The following is a 17,855-nucleotide window of genomic DNA, read 5'->3' as shown; positions in this document are numbered from 1 at the left end:
TCTTCTTGTTGAATTGATCCCTTTACCATTATGTAATGGCCTTCTTTGTCTTTTTTGATCTTTTTTGTTTTAAAGTCTGTTTTATCAGAGACTAGGATTGCAACCCCTGCCTTTTTTTGTTTTCCATTTGCTTGGTAGATCTTCCTCCATCCCTTTATTTTGAGCCTATGTGTGTCTCTGCACGTGAGATGGGTTTCCTGAATACAGCACACTAATGGGTCTTGACTCTATCCAATTTGCCAGTCTGTGTCTTTTAATTGGAGCAATTAGTCCATTTACATTTAAGGTTAATATTGTTATGTGTGAATTTGATCCTGTCAATATGATGTTAGCTGGTTATTTTGCTCTTTAGTTGATGCAGTTTCTTCCTAGCCTCGATGGTCTTTACAATTTGGCATGTTTTTGCAGTGGTTGGTACCGGTTGTTCCTTTACATGTTTAGTGCTTCCTTCAGGAGCTCTTTTAGGGCAGGCCTGGTGGTGACAAAATCTCTCAGCATTTGCTTGTTTGTAAAGGATTTTATTTCTCCTTCACTTATGAAGCTTAGTTTGGCTGGATCTGAAATTCTGGGTTGAAAACTCTTTTCTTTAAGAATGTTGAATATTGGCCCCCACTCTCTTCTGGCTTGTAAAGTTTCTGCCAAGAGATCAGCTGTTAGTCAGAGGGACTTCCCTTTGTGGGTAACCCGACCTTTCTCTCTGGCTACCCTTAACATCTTTTCCTTCATTTCAACTTTGGTGAATCTGACAATTATGTGTCTTGGAGCTGCTCTTCTTGAGGAGTATCTTTGTGGCATTCTGTGTATTTCCTGTATTTGAATTTCTGCCTGCCTTGCTATATTGGGGAAGTTCTCTTGTACAATATCTTGCAGAGTGTTTTCCGACTTGGTTCTATTCTCCCAGTCACTTTCAGGTACACCAATGAGATGTAGATTTGGTCTTTTCACATAGTCCCATATTTCTTGGAGGTTTTGTTCATTTCTTTTTATTCTTTTTTCTCTTAACTTCTCTTCTCACTTCATTTCATTCATTTGATCTTCCATCACTGATACCCTTTCTTCCAGTTGATCAAATCAGCTACTGAGGCTTGTGCATTCATCATGTAGTTCTTGTGTCTTGGTTTTCAGCTCCATCAGGTCCTTTAAGGACTTCTCTGCATTGGTTATTCTAGTTATCCATTCATCTAATTTTTTTTCAAGGTTTTTAACTTCTTTGCCATGGGTTTGAACTTCCTCCTTTAGCTCGTAATAGTATGATTGTCTGAAGCCTTCTTCCCTCAACTCGTCAAAGTCATTCTCCATCCAGCTTTGTTCCATTGCTGCTGAGGAGCTGCGTCCTTTAGAGGAGGAGAGGTGCTCTGATTTTTAGTTTCCAGTTTTTCTGCTCTGTTTTTTCCCCATCTTTGTGGGACCTTTGGTCTTTGATGATGGTGATGTACAGATGGGGTTTTGGTGTGGATGTCCTTTCTGTTTGTTAGTTTTCCTTCTAACAGTCAGGACCCTTAGCTACAGGTCTGTTGGAGTTTGCTGGAGGTGCACTCCAGACCCTGTTTGCCTGGGTATCAGCAGTGGAGGCTGCAGAACAGCAGATATTGGTGAACCGCAAATGTTGCTGCCTGATCATTCCTCTGGAAGTTTTGTCTCAGAGGAGTACCCAGCCGTGTGAGGTGTCAGTCTTCCCCTACTGGGGGATGCCTCCCAGTTAGGCTACTCGGGGGTCAGGGACCCACTTGAGGAGGCAGTCTGTCCGTTCTCAGATCTCAAGCTGCGTGCTAGGAGAACCACTACTCTCTTCAAAGCTGTCAGACAGGGACATTTAAGTCTGCAGAGGATTCTGCTGACTTTTGTTTGGCAATGCCCTGCCCCCGGAGGTGGAGTCTACAGAGGCAGGCAGGCCTCCTTGAGCTATGGTGGTCTCCACCCAATCCGAGCTTCCTGGCAGCTTTGTTTACCTACTCAAACCTCGGCAATGGCAGACCCCCCTCCCCCAGCCTTGATGCCGCCTTGAAGTTTGATCTCAGACTGCTGTGCCAGCAATGAGTAGGCTCTGTGGGCCTAGGACCCTCTGAGCCAGGCATGGGATATAATTTCCTGGTGTGCCATTTGCTAAGACCGTTTGAAAAGTGCAGTATTAGTGTGGGAGTGACCCGATTTTCCAGGTGCCATCTGTCACCTCTTTCTTTGACTAGGAAAGGGAATTCCCTGACCCCTTGTGCTTCCCGGGTGAGACAATGCCTAGCCCTGCTTTGGCTCACAGTCAGTGTGCTGCACCCACTGTCCTGCACCCACTTTCTGACACTCCCCAGTAAGGTGAACCCGGTACCTCAGTTGGAAATGCAGAAATCACCCGTCTTCTGCATCACTCATGCTTGGAGCTGTAGACTGGAGCTGTTCCTATTCAGCCATCTTGGCTCCACCCTCCCATTTCTACTTCTAAAACAGTAAGACAAAAAAGAGTAATCAATTTTGAGAATCCAATAGAGTTAACAACAGTTAAACATAAGAAAGAATTAGTGAATTGGAAGATAACTACCCAGAATGAAGCATAAAGAGACCAAGAGGTAGAAAATATAAGGCTAGATGGTCAGAGACATTGAAGCTACAATCAGAACAACTAACATACTTCTGCAGTTCTGGAAGAAAATGGGGCTGAAGCAATGTGGAGATTTTTCCAAAGTGATAAAGTGTATCAGTTCATATATTTTTAGAAACCATCAGACTTCAGACAAAATAACTAAAACCAAATTAACATAAAATGACAGGACATCAAAGACCAATAGAAAATCTGAAAAGTAACTAAAGGAGATAGATTATGTTAAAGGGAATAACTGTCTAAATGACAACCTAATTTTAAACGGACAAAAATAAAGCTAGAGTTCAATGGATCATGTCTTCAATGTATTTCAAAAGTAGAATAGACCTTGATGAAGAGAAACTTAAAATATATCTTTTCAGATACAAGAAAAATTATTATTATTATTTTTGTTGGTAGAGTTGGAGCCTTACTCTGTTGTTCAGGCTAGAGTTCAGTGGTAGGATCATGGCTTACTGCAGTCTGGAACTCCTGGGCTCAAACCATCCTCCCACCTCAGCTTTGTGAGTAGCTTCACGATGCCTGGCTAACTTTTTCTTTTATTTTAGAGGCAGTTTTGCTGTGTTGCACAGGCTGGTCTTGAACTCCTGGGTGCTCCTGCCCCAGCCTTACAAAATGTTGGGATTATGGGTGTGAGCCACCCTGCCTGGCCAATAAAGGGTCAGGTTGAATATGCAAGAGGGAATACAAATTAATGAAAGTGGCAAATATGTACATAATTCTAAATGAATGTTTACTGTAAAAAATAATAATGTCTTGGGGTAATTATATAATTGATAAGATCTATGCAAATGGCAAAAATAGAATGGAAGTAAAGGTGACAGGAGTAAGTTTAGTTAAATTATTTTTTGAACTTTTCTATGTCTATGAGGAGATTTTGAACAATGACAATGTAATTCTACTCATAGGTATATATACAAAGGAATCATATCAAATGATATATGAAAGAATGTTCTGGTAGAATTATTCATAACTGTTCAAAAAAGAAACTGGCCAAATATACATTAAGGCTGGATAAATCATTACAGTAATTCCATACAATGGAACAATATAAAGAAGTGAAAAAAAACGGGTACTTGCAACTGTGTGACTAAATTTCAAAGACATAATGTTGAGTCCAAGAAGCCACAAACAAGAAGAACATGTAGCATTGCACCTACACACAGTTCAAAAAGCAGGCCAGACCAAGCTATGCAGTTTAGCGTTGCATACCTACATGGTAAAGTATAAAGAAAATCAAGGAAACGATCATCATAAATTATGGATATTGCTTATCTCTGGAGATGTGAAGAAATGTTTAGGGGCTTGTAAAGTGGCATGGAGGTGGACCTAGGCTGTTTTTGGTGTTCCCTCTCTTGCCCTGCATCACAGTTACTTGAATGCTTATGATACATTGTGGTATTTCCCATTTTTGTATTGGTTCCTTTCTAAGTGTGTATTATAACTTTAATATACAAATTTGTAATTAGGAGAAATGTCTCATAGAAATTATTATTACTGATCTCATTACATACTGAGGGGAAATCAACTATTTGTATACATTCTTATACAACTCTAAGATAGTTGAAATAGGAACTTTCTTATTTAGTTGCAACATTAGGAAATTTGAGATGATGTTATCCTCCAACCCCAGATCTTTCCAAAGGATTTCTTCTAACCTTAATTATCCACCTCACAGGACAAACCTTTGCCATTCTCCATCTATTTTTTCTTTTGGCTCCTGAATTCCTGACACAACAAAGTTGTACATATTTCCCACACTCTTGGTTCAGCAGATTTCTTTTATCATTATGTTTTTCTGCAGGAGAAAACCCTCCAAAACTACATTAGATATTTATATCTCACATGTCATTGGATTTCGTGTTTTTTTTTCTTTTTTTTTTTTTTTAGACAGTCTTGCTCTGTCGCCCAGACCGGAGTGCAGTGGCGCAATCTCAGTTCACCGCAACTTCCATCTCCTGGGTTCATGCCACTCTCCTGCCTCAGCCTCCTGAGTAGCTGGGACTACAGGTGCACGCCACCACACCTGCCTAATTTTTGTATTATTAGTAGAGACAGGGTTTCACCATGTTGGCCAGGATGGTCTCCATCTATTGACCTCTTGATCCACCTGCCTCAGCCTCGCCCGGGATGGGCCTGGATTTCTTTTTTCTAAGCCGGGTTTGGTGGATGGCTGTGGTGATTTGAGCTGGGCCAAATTCTGCATCTTGGAGGACGTTAGAGTTTTGCCAATTTAGTCTGAATCAGGTGGCGGCAATCTGACGTCATTAGTTTCTCATTCTCATTCTGGGAACAGTGTACTAGCCAGGGGATATTCTCAAGGTAAATGGAAAGAGGAAGAATCCCCAGTATGGAAGCAATCTCAAATCTCTATGCGCGTATTAATTTTCTGTTCATCAAAGCAAGTTAAATGTTGGTACTCCAAGTTCAGGGGACAGGTAGTCAGTCTTCCTGTGATGGGAGGATACTGCAAGATTATATATCAAAGGGTCTGGTACTCAGGAATTCTTATAAAATTGCTAAATATTTAGTATAATAATAAATATTTAAACATTAGACTTGAGAGAAACTTTACCAAGTCCTAAGAATTAGAAATATGTTTGATAAATAAATATTATTCATGGGCTGAAAACCCTGAGTGGGAAAATAGGACTAATTTCACCTGGACAACCTCTTGGAAACTCATTTTTTATTTTGGAAATTACAAGAAAATAATTATTGAATTCATAAGTGGTTTGCATGTGTATGTATTGGTGTGCATATTTATGAGCTTGTGAATAATGAAGTTATACAAAAGTATTAGCAGCCAGCAGATCTTATGGAGTATTGGCCTGCCTGTGAAAAATCTTAGATGCTTTTGATAAAAGCAGTTTGGATTCTGTCTATTTAAATCTGGCATTTAAAAAAGTCCATATTGGTGATGATCTTAGTTATGACCAAGCTCCCTTTAAGAATTTAGACATTTACTCTATGATCTATGTATTGGGTTACAAAACTTCCCTAACAGTTGAAGTCGCTAAAGACAAATGATGGAGAGGTTACACAAGGAAAAACTGCAAACACTGAAAGAGAATATGTCCTTGTTTGCATACTAGCAAATGAGAATTCAGGTTTCATGTCAACTTCAGTATGAGTAATTCCAGCCTATAACAAGAACAGACAGTGAATGAATGAGTTAATTTGAGTTGTTTGAAAATAAGAATGTTTTTCATAAAGAGAGCATTGAACTTATCCATCAGTATGCCATGGTGATTTCTGGCTTGACACTTGTCACAACAATTAAAAGTATAAAGAATGTCATAGCACATTAGTAAATCAGGTGCATATGGACTTTAAGGTCAGGATATTCAAGAAATCACACCCAGTTATATTACAATGACAGGTGATGCCAGCGAGACTTCCTGGATGAAGTGGGGTCTTGGAGAACTTTCTGTAGCTAACAAGGGGATTGTAAAATGCACCAATCAGCACTCTGTAGCTAGCAAGGGGATTGTAAAATGCACCAATCAGCACTCTGTAAAACTACACCAATCAGCGCTCTGTAGCTAGCAAGAGGATTGTAAAATGCTCTAATCAGCTTTCTGTAAAATGCACCAATCAGCAGGATCCTAAAAGTATCCAATCGCAGGGAGGATTGATAAAAGGCACTCTGATAGGACAAAAAAGGAAAATAGGAGGGGTCAAATAAGGGAATAAAAGCTCGCCACTTCAGCCAGCAGAAGCAACCCGCCTGGGTCATCTTCTACTCTGTGGAAGCTTTGTCCTTTTGCTCTTCACAGTAAACCTTGCTACCGCTCACTGTTTGGGTGTGTGCCATCCTTAAGAGCAGTAACACTCACCGTGAAGGTCTGTGTCTCCATCGTTGAAATCAGCAAGACCACCAACCCACCTGCAGTAACCAAATCCGGACACAACACCAGCATTTAAAAATTTCTTTTTGTCTGTTCAGACATGATAACTTTTCTACCCATCACTTTTTCCATTCTAGTAGTGGTTACATTTGTTATTGGAAATTTTGCTAATGGGTTCATAGCATTGGTAAATTCCATTGAGTGGTTCAAGAGAAAAAAGATCTCCTTTGCTGACCAAATTCTCACTGCTTTAGCAGTCTCCAGAGTTGGTTTGCTCGGGGTATTATTATTACATTGGTATTCAACTGTGTTGAATCCAGCTTTTTATAGTGCAGAAGTGAGAACTACTGCTTATAATCTCTGGGCAGTAACAAGCCATTTCAGCAACTGGCTTGCTACTAGCCTCAGCATATTTTATTTGCTCAAGATTGCCAATTTCTCCAACCTTATTTTTCTTCACTTAAAGAGGAGAGTTAAGAGTGTTGTTCTGGTGATGCTGTTGGGGCCGTTGCTATTTTTGGTTTGTCATCTTTTTGTGGTAAACGTGAATGAGATTATACAGACAAAAGAATATGAAGGAAACATGACTTGGAAGCTCAAATTGAGGAGGGCAGTGTACCTTTCAAATGCGACTGTAACCATGCTAGCAAACTTAGTACTCTTCACTCTGACTCTAATATCATTTTTGCTGTTAATCTGTTCTTTGTGTAAACATCTCAAGAAGATGCAGCTCCGTGCAAAGGGTCTCAAGATCCCAGCACCAGGGTCCACATAAAAGCTTTGCAAATTGTGATCTCCTTCTTGTTATGTGCCATTTACCTCCTGTCCATAATGATATCAGGTTGGAGTTTGGGGAGGCTGGAAAACAAACCTGTCTTCATGTTCTGCAAAGCCATTAGATTCAGCTATCCTTCAGCCCACGCATTCATCCTGATTAGGGGAAACAAGAAGCTAAAGCAGACTTTTCTTTCAGTTTTGCAGCAAGTGAGGTACTGGGTGAAAGGACAGAAGCCTTCATCTCCATAGATTCACCAGAGGGGCATTGTGTGTCTTCTAGCAGAAAACAAACTGGTGGTGTATGAAACATTTTAAATTTCTTACTGGTTTTTCTGTAATGTCTGTGTATGAATAATTTACAAAGGTATACCTAGAAAAGTCTTTGACCTAAAATTTGTCTGAAAAACTGTATATATATATTTGTGTGTGTTTATGTGTGTATGAAAACTTAAGAACACTGACAATAACATGATCTTTTTTGTTTTTTCATGCAAACTAGCAAATTATACAAAATATGACAAAAATTCCTCAGAATTATGGAGCCAAGTGTATTTCATTCATGTATTTTGTATTTCATTTGTAGAATTTATGATGTCTATTTATAATTATTAAGAAGTAACAGCTTATCCCAGTAAAAATATTGCTCTTTTTTATTGTTATTTGAAACACACAAATATACCATATTGTGCTTAGAATTCATTGTTTGAACCTCTAACTTATTGGATGGTAAGGTCATTCAATTCTAAATCAATAATGAGGATATATCTTCGGGGTTTTACTCCATTATGAATTCCTATTTTATGTTTAGTAAAAAGCAAACAGAATTATTGTTAGAAAACAATGCACACAATAGAATTTGAGTGACAAGCATCTGCACAGTAAATTTCATCTATATCTACCATAAGCAGTACTGAGGAATATTAGATTTCATACAAATATGTGAATAGCTTAGAAAAAATCTCTTCTGTAATAAAGGGATGAAAAACCATGATCATGATCTCGATTGCTGTTATCAGTTTCCATATGCAGTTAGAAACGTCATTTCTTCCAGACATTTTAATTCTTTGAATTAAAGAAAATTTTGAATTAAAGAAAAGCTGTTTTTGAAGTGGAGTTCTGATGTAAATTATGTTAGTATTTTTTCTAAAGCACTTTTAAGCCCCTGAATTGCTAATTGTATCCTCATCTTCTATTTATAAAATTCCTTGTAAACTTCAGATAAGAGAACTCAAATCTTCTCTTTTCTAAAAAAAACCTATGCAAAAATAGTATAGAAATTATGGAAAATAATTCAGTGAAACTTTTTCTAAACGTTAAAATAGTATCTATGAAATCTATGTATTAATTATGGGAAATGCCTTAATGTTGTAATTTTGTTGTCAACGATGAAATGAAAGTGTGTTGACATATTCATTAATAGGAAGTTCTATTATAAGAAAGAAATGTACAGTCTTGTTCACAGCTAAATTCTACCTGACTGTATTAATTCTTGGTGTTATGAAATTTAAACAATGTGATTTAAACCTTAAGATAAATCATCCCCATACCTGATTTATGTATTTTTTAATCACATATCTTCCTCAGTACAATGTAAAAACTGTAAAAAAAGAGATCATGTTTGTCTTGCTTTCTGTTGACTCCCAGGAACTAGAACCCAGCACAAAGAATAGAAGGTCAAAAATGATACTTTAATGAATGAATAAATGGGTGGATAAAATGGATAAGCTGATGTGGTAAACCAATGAAAAGGAAACTCATCACAAAATCTGCAGTTGCATGAATCCCCCCTTTCTGGTCTCGGGTTAAGGCTATAGGCTTATCCAAGCAGAATCCTTCCTCAGAGGAAAAGTTTGGCTATTCCACAATTTTAGGGGAAATATCACAATAATATTGTCTTGATGCAGCTGTATCAGATGTCTGAGTTGGAGACAAGGTAGAACATCAAAATTAGATGGCACCTAATACAATATTTGTAAAAAACATATAAACGACTTTGTCTTTTTGAATATGTATTTTTTATTGTGAATTATACATTTGTATTATGATATTTTCTAGTTGATTATTACAAAAAAAGGCATTTCATTTAAAAAAATTGAGTTAGTAACCAGCTACTTTACCAAAATGTTTTTAATGTAATACCTGTTATTAAAGTGATAACATTTATTTAGAAGTCAAGTTCAAGACAAAAATGGCAAGGACATGTGGAAATTGAGACAGAAACAAAGGTGAAACAATGTGTGGTGATGTCTGGTATCTCTCTGCTGGCAGCCACTTCACAGTGAGGTGTGAGAGACAGCATGGTGGTCATCAGATGTGTACACTTGGCTCCCAGCACTTTTCCAGAAGGGCTACAAGGGGACACCACAGTCAGCATTTGTCCATGGAGGAGAGAGAGAAGGGAGAATGTATCTGCTCAGCTGTCATTTGACTTCTATTTCCTATTGGTCAGGGTTTACCTGAGGCAGAACTACCATCTCTGTTGTTCTGTGTTATATCATCTAGTCCCTTGGTGGAGGTTATGGAAGTCAGACCTTATGCCTACAGTGTGGTGACACATTCAAGTCCCAAATGGAAGGATGATCTGGATCAGGCAAGGTGCTGGCCAATGGAATCGGAGATAGTGAAGGGAATCTAAGAAAGCGCATGTTTGTGTCCAATACCACCACGCCTTGTGCCACTGAGACATGCTTATGCCCTCCATTCATGGCTGGCTTTATGAGCATATGACTTGCACGGTTGCATAGGGTTTTGTGCTTATAGGGGTTTGTGCTTAGAGGGACTCTATGCTTGGATTAATGTTCTGCACTTCCTGTTTTGTTTGTCAGACAGAGGATACTCCTCTGCTGAAGAGGGAATGGTCTTGCACTAATCCCATAGGGGTTTTCTCTCCTGTCTCCTACAGGCTTGTCAGTGACATGCACAGAGTCCTATAATGCCCACTATGTATGCTTCTAGCATCTTTGAATCCTGCTGGATCATCTGGCACAGTGGCCAGAGCAGCTTGGACCGTAGTCTATATCTTCTGTAGAGCCCTTTTTTGTGCTAGCTTCCACTTGAGACCAGTAGCCTTTGGAAACTTCGTTAATGAGTCAGAGCAATATTCTCAAATGTGGAATATGTTGTCTCCAAAATCCCAATAGGCCTCCAAAACATAGTGTCTCTTTTGTAGTGATAGGAAATATATAGAGAAAGCAACACGCCGTTTACTTTAAAAAAGATTTTTTCAACATGTGGTCTAGGGACACTGAATGCATTAAAACATCACCTATGCTGTAGGTCCCTGAATCTTCTCAGGTTTATTTCTTTTCTTCTGGTATTTTACTTCCATTCACCATTAGAGTATTTTACTATATTTAAGAAACTTGCCACTTCCTGATTATTGTGCCAACTACTATATTATTATTATTATTATTGCTATTATTTTGAGACAGGGTCTCATTCTGTCCTTGAGGCTGGAGTGCAGTGGCAGGATCACAGCTCATTACAGCCTCAACCTCTGGGCTCAAGTGATTCTCCCACCTTGGCATTGCTAACAGCTGGGACTGCAGGGGCACACCACGATGCCTGACTAATTTTTGTATTTTCTGAAGGACTAGGATTTCATCATGTTTCTCAGGCTGGTCTCAAACTCCTGGGCTTAAGTGATCTTCCTGTGTCAGCCTCCTAAATTGATGGGATTACAGTCATATGCCACAGGGCCCGATCTGTAATATTATTAATATGTTAAATAAGCATGATGTTTTTTAAAAATGTAAATTAAACAGAGAACAGAAGTGACATAGCCATGATATAAAACTGTGATGCAGTGTTATTATTCTTACAATACAAGGTGAACTGTTTTGATTTTTCCTCATAATGGGTGTAGATTAAGAACCATTAACCAAATCATGAGCCCACTAAAAAGTACCAGAAGCTCTGCTCTGCTCAGTGAAGACAGCACATCCTGGAAAGCATTTGTGAGTCTTGATTTAGGTTTATGGTAATCTGCATTCATTCTATAACCCGTCTGGTTTTGGTACAGGCCAGATAGGTTTAGTGAATCGGGTTATAGAAAGGACTACCATCCCCTGTAACTTTCAAGTGTTTTGTCATGGCAGTGACCAGTTCCATTCCTTAGAGAATGAGGTTATTATATTTTATACATTGTGTTGCCAGTAGAGGAGAATTTCAGAGCCTTCCCTTTGGTCTTGCTATAATAATGTCCCTTACTCCACAGTTCAGGAAGAATGTGAGAATCCTGCCAGCTGCCATACATATCCATTTCAATTACATATTCAGGAAGAGGTAATAGCCACAAACTGATTAGCTCCACCTTGGGATGGACATGAGCCAAACTCTAGGTAGCATCTGACCTTCAAGCACTCCCACTGCAGGCTGGATGTGATGGCTCATGCCTGTAGTCCTACTAATTTGGGAAGCCAAGGTGGGAGGATCCCTTGAGAGCAGGAGTTCCCTTTGCAACATATGGGAACTCCATCTCTACAAAAAGTTTTAATTTAGCTGGTGTGGTGGTGCATGCCTATAGTTCCAAATACTTGGGAAGCTGACGCAGGAGGATTGCTTGAGCCCAGGGATTCAAGCTGCAGTGGGCTAGGATCCTGCTACTGTACTCTAGTTGGATAACAGAGGGAAACTCTGTCTCAGAAGAAAAAAGTATAAGTTCTCACTGGTATCTTAAATATCAAGTAAAACAGTAGCAAATCAATAATTAACAATGTTTGTTTCCTGCCTATAACAAACAGGTAAAATTGAAAGTAGTTATACAAATAGTATATTAACTCCTAACAAAATTAACCAAAGACAGTTGTATTTTCATCTCCTTTTGTTGTTGTTGTTGTTGTTTTTGAGATGGAGTCTTGCTCTGTCTCCCTGCTGGAGTGGAGTGGCGTGGCGTGATCTCAACTAACTACAACCTCTGCCTCCTGGGTTCCAATGATTATCCTGCCGCAGCCACCTGAGTAGCTGGGATTCTAGGCGTGCACCACCACACCTGGATAATTTTTGTATTTTTAGTGGAGACAGGGTTTCGCCGTGTTGGCCATGCTAGTTTTGATCTCCTGAACTCAGGTGATCCACCTGCCTCGGCCTCCCAAAGTGGTGGGATTACAGACCTGAGCCACCGTGCCTAGACTGTCATCTGCTTTTTATAGGTAATTATACTGATGCAGGCAGTAGTTGTAAAATGGAGTCTCAGATCATAGATATATGAAGCAGGGAATCTGCTTTCCTGTCTTGGCAGTCTGACTTCAAGATCCTCTCTTAGAAACCATTATAGTGTAAAAACTGAAAAGAAATAAAATCCAAGATTGGAGACTGATTTTAACATCTATTCATTTTAAACCATTTAGTAACCAAAAATAAATTAAATAGGGAAAAATAAACCTGAATATTCATACACAGAGAAGTGTAGACTCTTCAATGGAAAACACTTTTTTAAGAATCCAAGGAAAGTTATAAAATTTCTGAGTATTTTAATTAAATAACTAAGATTTAAGTATTAGACACAAGAGAATAACTTAGTCAAAGGCCTAAGCCTGAGACATTAAGTTTGATAAACATTGAAAATGCACTGAAAAACACGAGTAAGAAAATTAATTTTTCATTTTAGAAATTATAGGACAATAATTTTTCCCAACCACAAGGGATATGTAAGTGTGTGTGTGTGTGTGAACGTGTTTATGTTAATGAGCTTGTTAACATTAAGTTATACAAAAATATTAGTTAGCAACAACCAGATTTTAAGGAATATTGGCCTTCCTGGGCTTCCTAAGAAAACCTTGGATGCTTTTGATAGGAAAAGTTGGGATTCACTCTCCATAAATCTGGCATTGAAAAAATGAATCAACAGTGGTCATGATTCTAGTTTTGACCAAGCTACATATAACAGTTCAGGCATCCAATGTATGATTTATGTATCAGTTTGGAAAATTTCCCTAACAACTGACATTGCTGAACAGAAATTATGGAGAGGTTAAACAGGAAAAAAATTGCAAAATGATGAATAAGAATATGACTTGATTTGTATGCCAGGAATTGAGAATTCAGCTTTCACTTCAACATCAGTATGAAACATTTTATAACAAGGACTTAGTGTTTGAATATGAGTCAGTTTGAGCTGTTTTGGAAATTATCATGTTTTCTATTAAGTCAGCCTTGAACTCATTCAATAGCATGCCCCAGTGCTTTCCATTTTGACATACGTCAGAGAATTTAAAAGGAACCAGAACATTACTGCACCATCAGAAATCAGGTGCACATAGAAATTAAGCTCAGGACCTTAAAGGGAATCTTGTCCATTGATATTAGGCCTGCCTTTAAAAAATTCAGACATGGTTTGTTCACTACTAACCATTTTTCCCATAACAGTAATGGTAGAATTTGTATTTTCCCATGGGCACCTTCATTGTACTTAAAGACTGTTTTCATATTTCAACATATTATTTTCTTTGAGTCCCTTTAAGGAGTTGTTAAACAATGCTGAAATTTGCCTTACAGTACGCTGTTAACTACTCATATTTCTCAAAGTCATTTGATGTAATGATTGGTTAAAGGAAATATGTCTAGCATAATTATAATTGTTCATAACAAAACAGTATTTAAAACTTGAAGAAAAAATATTAGGAAGAGTAATAAAGAATATGAATAAGGGTTGGACATGGTGGCTGATAGCTGTAATCCCAGCACTTTGGGAGGCCGAGGTGGGTGGATCATGAGATCAGGACATCAAGACCATCCTGGCTAACATGGTGAAACCATGTCTCTACAAAAAATACAAAAAAAAAAAAATTAGCTGGGTGTGATGGCAGGCCCCTGTAATCCCAAGTAGTCAGGAGGCTGACGCAGGAGAATGGCGTGATTCTGGGAGGCAGAGCTTGCAGTGAGCCAAGATCGTGCCACTGCACTCCAGCCTGGGTAACAGAGCAAGACTCTGTCTCCACAAAAAAAAAAAAAGAAAAGAAAAGAAAAAAGAATATGAATAAATAAATAAATAAATAAATAAATGAAATATGTAACTCATTATTAATAAATGTGCATGAAGTCATGGTCATGGAATTTAAAAAGAGTAACAATTTTTGAATTAAGAATACATTCTGAAACATTATAGAAAAAGGCTTATAAAATGTTAGGTTTAATAATGTTTCATATAAATATTAAAGTGTAAAAATTATTCTAATGTTACTTATTTTGGAAAGTGTATGAAGTAATGGGAATGTTCATACACTGCTCCTAGAATTGTAAATCACAGCAGTTAGTTTGTCTGAGTACAGCATTATCTGATTAAGATGATGGATCACATCTGAAGACCCAGTATTTGCACCCTTATCAGAATACATATAGACACACATGCGTATCACTGAGTTTTAATAGCTAAGTTGAGAAGTCTATCAAATGTCCATCAGTGATAAAATGGATAAGTAAATTATGGCATACTTGTACAATAGAATACTATACAGCAATGAAAATGAACTGTTGGAAACAAGTGCCCAGAGTAGACAAAAGAAACCAACACTTTGACAGAAAATTTCTCAGCAAGGCACCTTTACTTTGGCAGAAGGGTGCTGCTTGTGCCTGTTACAATCCCAAGAGCACACCAAACAAATGAGGGAAGGAGTTTTCAAACCTAACACAGTTCCTGTTTCTGTGTCCTTCTCCTATTGGCTGGGGTTGGACCATGCTATCTAAACTGATCCTGATTGGCTAAGACTTAAACTTTTCCAAATAGGGTACATGCAGGATATGCAAAAAGAAGGAAGGGTGTGAGGTAGGGTTGATTTACAGCATTTGCAACTTTTGGCCAGAAGGTTGAGTCTTTGAAAGAAATTTAATTGTCCCAACAGAACCAACTAGAGCAACATGTTTACAAAGAACATAAATAAAAAGGAAAGTGAACAAATTTGAACTTCATAGATATGAGAGGAATTATTAGGCTTGAAAAATGATTCAGTATAATTCCATTTATATAAAGTTTACAAAAATACATTTTTAATAAATTGAAATTTATTAAACTGGTGGTGAAATTCTAAAGTGAGACACATGAATGATTGTCATAACAATTGGGATGGTAGGGATGGAGGAAACAAAAGGGAAATGTTATCAACAAGAAGGCGTATATGGAGAGTGTCTGGATTGCTGGTGAATTCTACTTTATGACCATCATGTGGAATCATGACTCTTAATGCTATAAGTTTTTTCTTTACTGTACATTTAGACCTTATTACTTTATATATATATGTATGTTATGTTTCACAATAATGAAAATATTTAAAAAGTAGAAACATATACTAAATGAAAGAATATAAAATAGGCTGAAAAAACATTCTTATAAACATCATTGTACTTAGAGTTTTTGCTGAATAAAGAAGAATAGAGCATTATGATAGTAAGAAATCCAAGATAAAATTTTAAACTTTTCTTTAAATTAATTTAAAAAAGGAAGAGATAAGCAGGAAGTCTACCTCCACATTCTTAATGTTATTCTTACTTTGAAACATCAGATTTTGAGCATCTGTATTTTGCTAGACACCTTTTTTCTTCTTTCCAATTTAATTATTTACAACATTTCAAAGTGGCAGAAATTAGTGAATTTCCAATAAATTATAGTTATACAGACATTAAATATACATGACAATTTTTCTAAATTTATCCCTAAATAAAATAATTATACACATTTTTTACCATTCAAAGATTTTAATACCATGCATGTGTACACGTGTGTGAAAAAAAATTTTTATATTACAAATTTTTTGAATATTCAAGAAAAATTCATAGAAAGATAATTTTGTTAAGCCTTAAAACATATGTAGTGTAACTACTTTGACTGCTATAATAAAATCACCCAGATTTTGTGACCATAGCTGAGAATGAAAATAAGCAGTTGAGAGAATTTAACTTTAGTGATGCTATTAAAAGATGAAATGAAGCTTATACACTTTATAATTGCGCAGAGTATTTGTGTAACTTCATATGAAAGTGGAACAAAAATAAAGAGCCAAAATGACAGTATTCTTTGCTGGAGGTCACTTTTGGCATAATTTTTAGAATGCAATAGAAGAAAAAAATAGCAAGTAAATCACTGGAAATATGTTGGTTTTATGTTATTCTTGATGAAATGCTAGTTGAGGGTATTTGTCTAGGCCTGATTCTGAGAATAATATAGAATTCTGAGAATAATCATGCCAGGCAAAGTGGCTCATGTCTGTAATCCCAGTACTCTAGGAGGCCAAGGCTGGCCAATCGCCTGAGGTCAAGAGTTCCAGAACAGCCTGGCCAACATAATGAAACCCCATCTCTACAAAAAATACAAAAAAATTGCTGGGTGTGGTGGCAGCCACCTGTAATCGCAGGTACTTGGGAGGCTGAGGCAGGAGAATCGATTAACCAGGGAGGCAGGTGTTGCAGTGAGCCAAGATTGTGCCATTGTACTCCAGACTGGGTGGCGAGATAAATTTCATCTCAAAAAAAAAAAAAAAACTGTGAATCTATGAGGAAGAATAATAGTGTTCTCCCACCACCCTTAACTCTAGTGCTTTGAAAAGAAGACCAAAATCACATTTATTAAATAACATTCTACCTTTTAGCTGACATCATCATTATTATGATCGTCTACATTTACATCTGTCTTATTAAATGATTTATTTTTGAAATATTTACATACATAATTTGGTTAATGTCTACATAATTTCTAAGAGATATCATTGTAGGAAAGTCATATTAGTAAACAGCAAAGTTCAAGTCAGGCTGAATACATTTAGATTTAGAAAGTTAAGTGTAGTGTAGTTTAAAATACAATGCTTAAAGAAACAATTATAGATGATATTAAACTAATCCAAGTAACACTATAAAAAGATTTTGATTTTAGTATAAATAAAATTGCTTAATAGGAAAAATAAATAAACCATTTCATGATCAAGCTCTTATTTACAAAGTAAGGATGTTAGGGCTAAATAAATCAAAGAGGAGTAAGCCCTCCCCCATATCTTCTCTATTTCATTTAGGTAATGATGAAATTTAAAGGCACAGAGCCCCATTTCTACAACATAAGCAAAATGAAAATTAATTCACTGAATACAACAATGTAGCTGTGGTTGGTGAAATATATTTTATCTATTGCAATGATATTTTGAGATGTAGTTCTGCTCATTGAGTTTGCCTGTTAGCAGAGTTTGTGGTGATGACTGAGCAACACACAAGCTAATATCCAAAAAAAGCTACTCACGTCAACTTAATTTCTAGTTTCTTTCAAATTGAAGGTAAATTCCAGAACAAAGCTTTTATTCTATTCTCTCAGCAAAGTATTGGGAAACGAAGAAAACCACTACCATTTTCTTTTCTAACATACTAAAACAAAAAGCAAAAAAACCCAAAAGTCAAAAACACTTTTAAAAAGAACATGGTGTTAACAGTAGTTTGTTCAGTTTCTCCCTAGAAAATGATTTATGGAAGGAGAATAAAAGATTATTCTGAACACTAAAAGAATAAGACTGAAAAAAATGAATTATCAATATTGAGAATCCAATAGACAGAGTTAACCAGTTAGATGCAGTAGAAGAGAGAATAAGTGAATTGGAAGATAGCTACACAGAATGAAGCACAGAGAGAAAGAGATGGAAATATAGAAAGCTAGAGGGTAACACATT

General features: G+C 37.0%; 2 protein-coding genes across 2 annotated transcripts in view; both read left to right on the top strand.

Annotated features, from left to right (window-relative positions):
- LOC100440863 (taste receptor type 2 member 30) overlaps positions 1–17,855 on the top strand; it is a 246,589-nt gene that overhangs the window by 75,599 nt on the left and 153,135 nt on the right.
- LOC100439759 (taste receptor type 2 member 43-like) lies at positions 6,542–16,713 on the top strand. Its single transcript, XM_054526832.2, is given in 2 exon segments — positions 6,542–7,175; positions 7,178–16,713. Coding segments are annotated over 2 exon segments (924 nt in total). The 3' UTR covers positions 7,468–16,713.

Source organism: Pongo abelii, chromosome 10 (genome assembly GCF_028885655.2).
Source record: "Pongo abelii isolate AG06213 chromosome 10, NHGRI_mPonAbe1-v2.0_pri, whole genome shotgun sequence".
In the NCBI taxonomy this organism is placed as follows: Eukaryota; Metazoa; Chordata; class Mammalia; order Primates; family Hominidae; genus Pongo; species Pongo abelii.
Note: the sequence above shows the minus strand (reverse complement) of the source record. Positions and strands in the feature narration are given on the sequence as shown.